The sequence below is a fragment of the Coffea eugenioides genome, unplaced genomic scaffold (assembly GCF_003713205.1).
Source record: "Coffea eugenioides isolate CCC68of unplaced genomic scaffold, Ceug_1.0 ScVebR1_3317;HRSCAF=4512, whole genome shotgun sequence".
Classification (NCBI taxonomy): Eukaryota; Viridiplantae; Streptophyta; class Magnoliopsida; order Gentianales; family Rubiaceae; genus Coffea; species Coffea eugenioides.
The window spans coordinates 1-8,241 of NW_020863882.1; the positions used below are offsets into that span (position 1 = coordinate 1).

Sequence of the window (8,241 nt, forward strand, 5' to 3'; positions counted from 1 at the left end):
TGGGTGAGAATACTGCTTTCGAATTGAAGTCAGGGTTGATTCACCTCCTACCTTCTTTCCATGGTCTCTCTGGCGAAGAACCTCATAAGCACGTCAAGGAGTTCGAGGTGGTTTGCTCTAGTATGAAACCTCCTGGGGTCACTGAAGAGCAAATTAGACTGAGAGCCTTTCCGTTCTCTCTCAAAGATGCAGCTAAAGATTGGCTGTACTACCTACCAGCAGGTAGTATTACCACATGGGCGCAGCTGAAAAAGAAATTCTTGAAAAAATTCTTCCCTGCATCCCGGGCTGCGAGTTTGAGAAAGGAGATCTGCGGCATTAAACAATATCCCGGTGAGTCCTTGTATGAATACTGGGAAAGGTTTAACAAGTTGTACACTAGATGCCCGCAGCATCAAATTAGTGAGCAACTGTTAATCCAATACTTCTATGAAGGGCTCCAATCAACAGATAGGAGTATCATTGATGCTGCGAGTGGGGGAGCACTTGCAAACAAGACACCGAGGGAAGCGTGGGAGCTCATCGAAGCCATGGCAGAGAACTCCCAGCAATTTGGCTTACGTGAGAGCAACCCTCCCCGTAGAGTCAACGAGGTAGAGACTTCATTCTTATAGCAGCAACTGTTAGAATTGACGTCGGTTGTTAGGCAATTAGCCATGAGAGACACGCCGCGAGCAAAGATGTGTGGAATCTGTACTAGCATGGACCACTGCACGGACACGTGCCCCATTTTGCAAGAGGACGGGACGGAACAGGTAAACATGGCCGGAGGCGTGCCCGCGCCCCGCAGGCAATACGACCCGTACTCCAATACGTACAATCCGGGCTGGAGGGACCATCCCAATCTGAGTTACGGGAACAGGCAACAAAATTCATTTTCGAATCGTCCACCAGGATTTCAGCAACCATGGCAACCGAAACCGCAACCCTCATCCTCCAACTCAGGAAGTTCCTTGGAGGATATTGTCAAGAGTCTGGCTACGACTACCGCCCAGATCCAGCAAGAGACTAGACAGCTCCAACAGGAGACCAGGTCATTGACCACAAATATGGCTCAACTCCAGCAAGAAACTAGAGCCTTAACCATGAGCACCAATCAGTTCCAGCAGGACACAAAATCAGGCATGAAGGATATGGAGGCTCGAATAAGCCAAATGGCAACTGCCATCAATCGCTTGGAGTCCCACGCTTATGGAAAGTTACCCTCACAACCTGAAGTAAATCCCAGGAATGTAAGTGCCATGACACTGAGGAGTGGCAAGACACTGGAAGGGTCTAAAGAGGGAAATTCAAAAAGCAAGAGTGAAGAGGAGATAGAGAAGGAAATTGAAGAGGAAGGGCGTATTCGCAAGGATCCTAAGGTAACCTTCACTTCTCCGCCCATTATTAAATCTAACTTACCTCCTTTTCCTTGCAGGCTGGAGAAGACAAAAAAGGTAGAGAAGGAAAAAGAGCTTTTAGATGTGTTCCGAAAAGTGGAAATTAACATCCCTTTACTGGATGCAATCAAGCAGATACCGAAATATGCTAAATTTCTCAAGGATCTATGCACCCATAAGAGGAAACTGATAGGGGACGAAAGAGTAGCGGTGGGAGAGAATGTGTCAGCAATGCTCCAAAGAAAGCTTCCACCCAAGTGTGGAGATCCAGGTATGTTCACGATCCCCTGTAAGATAGGGAATACACCGATCAGGAAAGCAATGTTAGATTTAGGGGCGTCAATCAATGTGATGCCAAAGACCATTTTTGCTTCTCTAAATCTTGGACCACTTAAAGAAACAGCCATCATAATCCAACTAGCTGATCGCACAAATGCATATCCAGATGGGCTAGTTGAGGATGTCTTGGTTCAGGTAAATGAGTTAGTCTTTCCTGCAGATTTTTATATCTTGGACATGGAAGATGAAAAATCATTAAACCCGTCACCTATCTTGTTAGGTAGACCATTTCTTAGCACTGCCAGGACTAAAATAGATGTGAATGAGGGTACTTTGTCAATGGAGTTTGATGGTGAAACTGTGAATTTCAATATTTTTGAGGCGATGAAGTATCCAGAAGAATCTAACTCGATTTTTGCTTTGAGCATTATTGAGCCTTGTGTGCAGGAAACTTTCGAATTAGACGGCAAAGACGCATTGGAAGTGGCTCTAATCAAGCATCTGGAGTTAGGTGTAACTCTTGATGTGGGCCTAAGGGAAGAATTGCTCCATACTGTTGAGGCCTTACACTCACTACCCATCGTATCTCCAAGGTATGAACTTACTTCTCTTTTTGTGCCAGAGGCTCAGACAAAGTTGCTGCCTTCAGTGGTGCAGGCACCGGAGTTAGAATTAAAGTCTCTCCCGAAGCATCTAAAGTACGCATTCCTAGGAGACCGGAAGACACTGCCGGTGATCATCTCTGCACACCTATCTCCAAGTCAAGAAGACAAACTGGTACGAATCCTTAGGGAGCATAAGGAGGCAATTGGGTGGAGCATAGTCAATATTAAAGGGATTAGTCCGTCCTTGTGTATGCACCGGATAAGACTCGAGGATGATGCAAAGCCGGTGAGGCAAGCACAGCGAAGATTGAACCCTCTGATGATGGAAGTTGTGAAAAAGGAGATACTCAAGCTTCTGGAGGTAGGGATCATTTTCGCTATTTCGGATAGTCCGTGGGTGAGTCCTGTCCAAGTGGTCCCGAAGAAGGCGGGAGTGACCGTGGAGGAGAACCAGGAGGGTGATATGGTCCCGGTCAGAAAAGCTACTGGCTGGCGTCAGTGCATCGACTATCGGAGACTAAATTCTGTGACTAAAAAGGACCATTTTCCCCTCCCTTTTATTGATCAGATGGTTGAACGACTAGCGGGTCGTGTTTACTATTATTTCTTGGATGGCTTTTCAGGTTACTTTCAGATTGCGATCGCACCAGAAGACCAGGAAAAGACTACCTTCACATGCCCATTTGGTACGTTTGCCTACCGTCGGATGCCTTTCGGCCTTTGCAATGCTCCAGCAACCTTTCAACGGTGTATGGTAAGTATTTTCTCTGAATATGTGGAAAAAATAATTGAGGTGTTCATGGATGATTTTAGTGTATACGGGGACAGTTTTGATGAATGCCTTGAGAATCTGGCTCTAATTCTGAAAAGATGCATAGAGACGAATTTGGTGCTTAATTGGGAAAAATGTCACTTTATGGTAGATCATGGCATTGTCTTAGGGCACGTTGTGTCGGCTAAGGGAATAGAGGTAGATAAAGCTAAAATAGATCTTATTTCTGCTCTACCTTACCCCGTATGTGTACGGGAAGTGAGTTCATTTTTGCGCCATGTAGGATTTTACAGAAGGTTTATCAAAGATTTCTCAAAGATAGGAGCACCCCTGTTCAAGTTACTGCAAAAGGACGTGCCATTTGATTTCACGAATGAATGTAAGGTGGCTTTTGATAAATTGAAGGAGTCGTTGACATCGCCGCCTGTCATTCAACCACCAGATTGGAGCGTTCCGTTTGAAATCATGTGCGACGCGAGTGACTATGCCGTGGGGGCCGTTTTGGGGGCAAAGAATTGGAAGAGTACCACGCAATCTACTACGCGTCGAGAGCATTAAGTGGAGCCCAATTTAATTACTCCACGACGGAAAAAGAATTACTAGCTGTTGTTTTTGCACTAGAAAAATTTAGGTCATATTTGTTGGGTGCAAAAGTAATTGTTTTCTCTGATCATGCAGCCTTGAGGTACTTGCTGGCGAAGAAGGATGCAAAACCGAGGCTGATTAGGTGGATCTTGCTCCTGCAGGAATTCGATCTAGAGATCAAGGACAAAAGCGGAGCCGAAAATTTGGTGGCTGACCATTTGAGCAGGTTGCTCGCAAATCAAGAAGATCTACCGTTGAGAAAATCATTTCCCGAGGAGCAACTTTTAGCCATTAATTCGTCGGCACCATGGTATGCTGATATTGTCAATTTTTTGGTAGCAAACCAATTACCTGCAGGTTGGCCAAAGGCTAGAAGAGATAAATTAAAAAGTGACGCCAAGCACTATATTTGGGATGACCCCTACCTGTGGAGGCAATGCTCAGACCAAGTGATAAGAAGGTGTGTAAGTGCAGGTGAGTTTCATTCTATTTTGACTTTCTGTCATTCATTTGCAATTGGAGGGCATTTTGGTCCAAAGCGGACGGCTCGTAAAGTGTTAGAAAGTGGTTTTTATTGGCCTACTCTCTTTAAGGATGCATATTTGTTCTGCAAATCTTGTGATAAGTGTCAAAAGGTGGGGAATATTTCTCGTAGAGACCAAATGAGTCAAACCCCCATATTATTTGTTGAGATTTTTGATGTCTGGGGTATAGATTTCATGGGTCCCTTCCCCTCATCTTTTGGTTTCTTGTACATTATACTTGCTGTTGACTATGTTTTCAAATGGGTGGAGGCAAAAGCCACCCGGACTAATGATTCTAGAGTGGTCGCAGATTTTATAAGATCTAACATTTTTGTCCGTTTTGGAATGTCGAGAGCTATAGTGAGTGACAGGGGCACCCATTTCTGCAATAAGACAATCACTGCATTGTTTCGTAAGTATGGTGTGCTCTATAAAGTGTCCACTCCATATCATCCACAGACGAATGGGCAGGCCGAAGTGTCGAATAGGGAGGTCAAGTCAATTTTAGAGAAGATAGTGCGGCTTGATAGGAAAGACTGGAGTCTGAAATTGGAAGATGCTCTCTGGGCCTACCGCACGGCATATAAAACACCAATTGGGATGTCCCCATACAGGTTAGTTTTTGGGAAGCCCTGCCACCTCCCGGTGGAATTTGAACACAGAGCATTCTGGGCGCTTAAGCGGTGTAATATGGACCTTATGGAGGCCGGGGGACACAGAAAGCTCCAATTACAAGAGTTGGAAGAGCTAAGGAATGAAGCCTATGAGAACGCTGCAATATATAAGGAGAAGGGTAAAATTTTTCACGACCAACAAGTGTCGAGGAAGTTGTTTGTCATAGGGCAAAAAGTCCTGCTTTATCACTCGAGACTTAAGTTTTTTCCTGGTAAGTTGCGTTCCCGTTGGATTGGTCCATTTGTTATTACTAATATTTCTCATTATGGTGCAGTGGAAATCCAAAGTCTTAAAACGGAAAAAAGGTTCGTAGTCAATGGTCACCGTTTAAAACCTTATTATGAAGGGTTTAATAGTGAGCAAATGGAGGTTCTATTCCTTGATAATCCAGGTGGTGAAGTCTAAACAGTTGAAGGCCATGTCTAACCAAAGACGTTAAAGAAATGTGCTGCTTGGGAGGCAACCCAAGTGATCATTCTTCATTATTCTGCAATTTTTCAGTTTCCTTTTAATGTTTTGATTGTTTTTGTGGTGTTGGACAGAAGAATAGGGGTTCCAAGGCGTGCCCACGCCTTGACGGAAATTCGTTTGGACATCATTTAGATGTTGTGGGCAGAAGACCATGCCCTCCAAGGCGTGCCCACGCCTTCCAACCCCTCCGATAGCGAAAGTAAAAAAAAAACAAAAAAAAAAATTCAAAGAAAATTTTTGACCCAGACCCTACTTTTTCCACTTCGTCTTCTTCTTTGCTTGGCCTTGTCAAGTCCTCCAAGTTCCTCCGTTGAGATTTCCCTTGTCCTAGTTTTAGTCTCTATTTCACTTTCCTCTTTCCACCCATCAGCAGATCTGCGCGACGCAGACCAGCCCGCCGCGCGGGTTTTCTTCTCAGGCCGCAGCCCAGCGCCGTTCGTTCCAGCCGCGCGCGCGACCTGCCCCTGCCGACCTGTCCCCTGCGCAGCAGCCCCTGTGTGCGAGCCTTCTCTGTCCGCACGCCTGGCACGCCCAGCCAAACTTCGCGCGACCCTGCCGACCTTCTGCATAACTAATGAGTTTACTTCCTTCTGCATTCTTTTGATCCTTTTTGTTGGCACAAAACTGAATGCAAAATAGCAATAACCAAATAAGCTAAATGATACAATTACAAACTAGAAATTGAAAGACAGTAACGTACCTCCACCCTGGAAGGTATATGGATTGCATAACTTGCTCAAAATACAAAGCCTGTTCTCTTTGGAGTTCAAAAATCCTTCGCCCTTTTTCATAGTTGCTACCAAAAGCTGTTCTTGAAATTACATCACTAGTAAATGTTTGAAGATAAGGCCACACATCTAATTCAAAAGATCCTTCTGCTGGGGCAAGGTTCTCCCATTTGCTTAACATCTCATTACAACTCAGATAAAATGCTGGCACCATGTACTGGATGTGAAGGAGAATCAAAAGCGTAAGTCTTCCAGCTTTTATGTTCTTCATTAATCAAAAAGTAAGAATGGAAATATTATTCAGTGAAATTTTAAAATTGGAAAGGCTGCATTTGGTTCTTTATCTGGACTAGATTGGAACCATAACTACATTTATATGATGCAATACCAAACACTAGCCAGTTCCATGTCTGATAAATAACAAGAAACGGCCAAAAGCATGTAAGATATTGAAACAGCACCAAATTTCAGGAGAAAAAGCTAGAAACAACCTTCAATTTCTCTACATGAAAAGCAGGATTCAATAATCTTCTGTGTTTGGCCCATTTTTCTGTATCCAGGCTAGCAAGTCCTAGTGCTCGAAGTTTACTGATTGGATTTGCCCGAGGCTTCTGATAAGTAAAATTTTTTGTGAAGACCTCCTTCACTTGTTCAGAATCCAAGATAACCATTGCCGGCCTTGGTCCAAGCCAAAAAAAGCTATTTTTACCTACAAAATAATTTTTGATAAGCAACTTATCCACTCTAAAATAAAAAGATTGGGTCAACCATATATGAAATGCATGATTGCTGAAAAACACAGCAAACCAAATAGTCTTCAGGCAAATTTGGAGAACAAACCTTTATGTTGCATTGTTTCATTGATGAAGGGCACGATTCTGGGAAAGATATCATCTGTTATAGAAATTGGTTTGGACTTAACCTCCTCAAGCATCCTTCCTATGTCTCTGGTGTCTCCAAACAAGAACCTGTAAGAGTTTCCCTGTAGACCTTGCCGCCTGAGGCTTTTCTCCATCTTCTTTGGTGTGATCCAAGCCCAATTCAAGAATCTCCATGCCCCGATGAGAAGAACTATAACTGACGAAACTCCAATCAAGCTATAGAAAAAGTCCATTTTCTCTGATGCGCTTCCACTCCTTCAGTCAAACTTTCTGCTGGCAGGGGGAACTTGCGAAGCGGTTAGTTATTAAGGATGGAGAACCTCAACTTTGGGACACTTAATTCTGAAATCTATGCATATCCATCTGTAAAATCAGCAAAGACAAAGTAGCTTGATGGTATGTTCTATGTTTACGGCATCTGCTAAAATGGAGATGCTCTGAGACTTCAACACTCACCTATAAAGGACATTTGAGCCTTTAATATTCTTGTTTATGGTAAAATGATTTTTCTACTCGTTCACTTAAATTACACTTAATTTACTATATGAACACACATAATACAATTATTATATCCTCTGTATTTAAACGCTTTCCTAGTAACTATACTTTTTTTTTAAAAAAAAAATTAGCACTCTTGAGGCCACCCTTTGAGAACAAATCAACAAAGCTCGATTATCCTGCAAGCCTCACAAATCATCATCAGAAGTCTTTTTCTATCTGCCTTCTAGAAAAAGTGTCAGTTCAATAAATAGAACTTGAGAATTTGACTTTTGAATTACCGTAAAAAAAAAGGATGAAGTAGAAGACTATAACCGGCTAACTCTACATATAAATGGCTATTGTTAGAATAGCTACTCTTTGAACAGTCATCCATGGCTATTATTAATGTGCTAATGTGTAATAACAATTTGCACCCCTCAGCTATTATTAATTAGTGATCTGAACCATAAACAATTAATTGTAGCAATGTTGAACAAAAAAGTAATTGTAGCACTAGAGTCCATTATGTTTTTGCTGAAATCTATTTTTTTTTAAAAAAAAAAAACATTTTGTGGCTACAGTCAAATGAAAAGATTTTAGTACCCTAATGTAATATGTAGACACCAAATTTTAGCTCAAGTTCATTTACTCTTTATTTCTTAGTTTTTGTTTTTGTCATGTTTGTTTTATTCATTTTTAGTTTTTAGTCTTTTTAGTTTTCATGTTATTATTTATTTTAAGCTTTTAGCATGGAATTTCTCAAAAGAAAAAGAAAACAATGAAAAAATGTAGAAAAAGATTAAAAAATGGCCATTTTTGTTGTTTTTAGTTGTTTAGATTTTTTAAAATTGTTTTCATTTGT

The 8,241-nt window shown here is 42.1% G+C and overlaps 1 protein-coding gene and 1 non-coding gene across 2 annotated transcripts; both read right to left on the reverse strand.

The window, feature by feature from the left end:
* Positions 1 to 293: 293 nt before the first annotated feature.
* On the reverse strand, positions 294 to 400 carry LOC113757786. The gene has a single exon (XR_003466484.1). It is a non-coding gene; the product is annotated as a small nucleolar RNA R71 (small nucleolar RNA).
* A 5,114-nt stretch (positions 401 to 5,514) lies between these two features.
* On the reverse strand, positions 5,515 to 7,132 carry LOC113757785 (cytochrome P450 CYP72A219-like). The gene is made up of 4 exons (XM_027300905.1): positions 6,859 to 7,132; positions 6,510 to 6,727; positions 5,991 to 6,283; positions 5,515 to 5,914 (listed from the first exon to the last, which is right to left on the reverse strand). Exons 1-4 carry the CDS (start codon positions 7,130 to 7,132, stop codon positions 5,515 to 5,517), a joined length of 1,185 nt encoding a protein of 394 aa, XP_027156706.1.
* Positions 7,133 to 8,241: the final 1,109 nt, after the last annotated feature.

What these genes read in the sequence shown, in the direction of transcription:
- LOC113757785 (XM_027300905.1), bottom strand. Translation starts at nt 7,132, where the DNA reads ATGGACTTTTTCTATAGCTTGATTGGAGTTTCGTCAGTTATAGTTCTT. An exon ending in TGAAACAATGCAACATAAAG is followed by an intron (nt 6,728 to 6,858) that starts GTTTGTTCTCCA and finishes ATTATTTTGTAG; the next exon opens with GTAAAAATAGCTTTTTTTGG. An exon ending in TTCATGTAGAGAAATTGAAG is followed by an intron (nt 6,284 to 6,509) that starts GTTGTTTCTAGC and finishes TGATTAATGAAG; the next exon opens with AACATAAAAGCTGGAAGACT.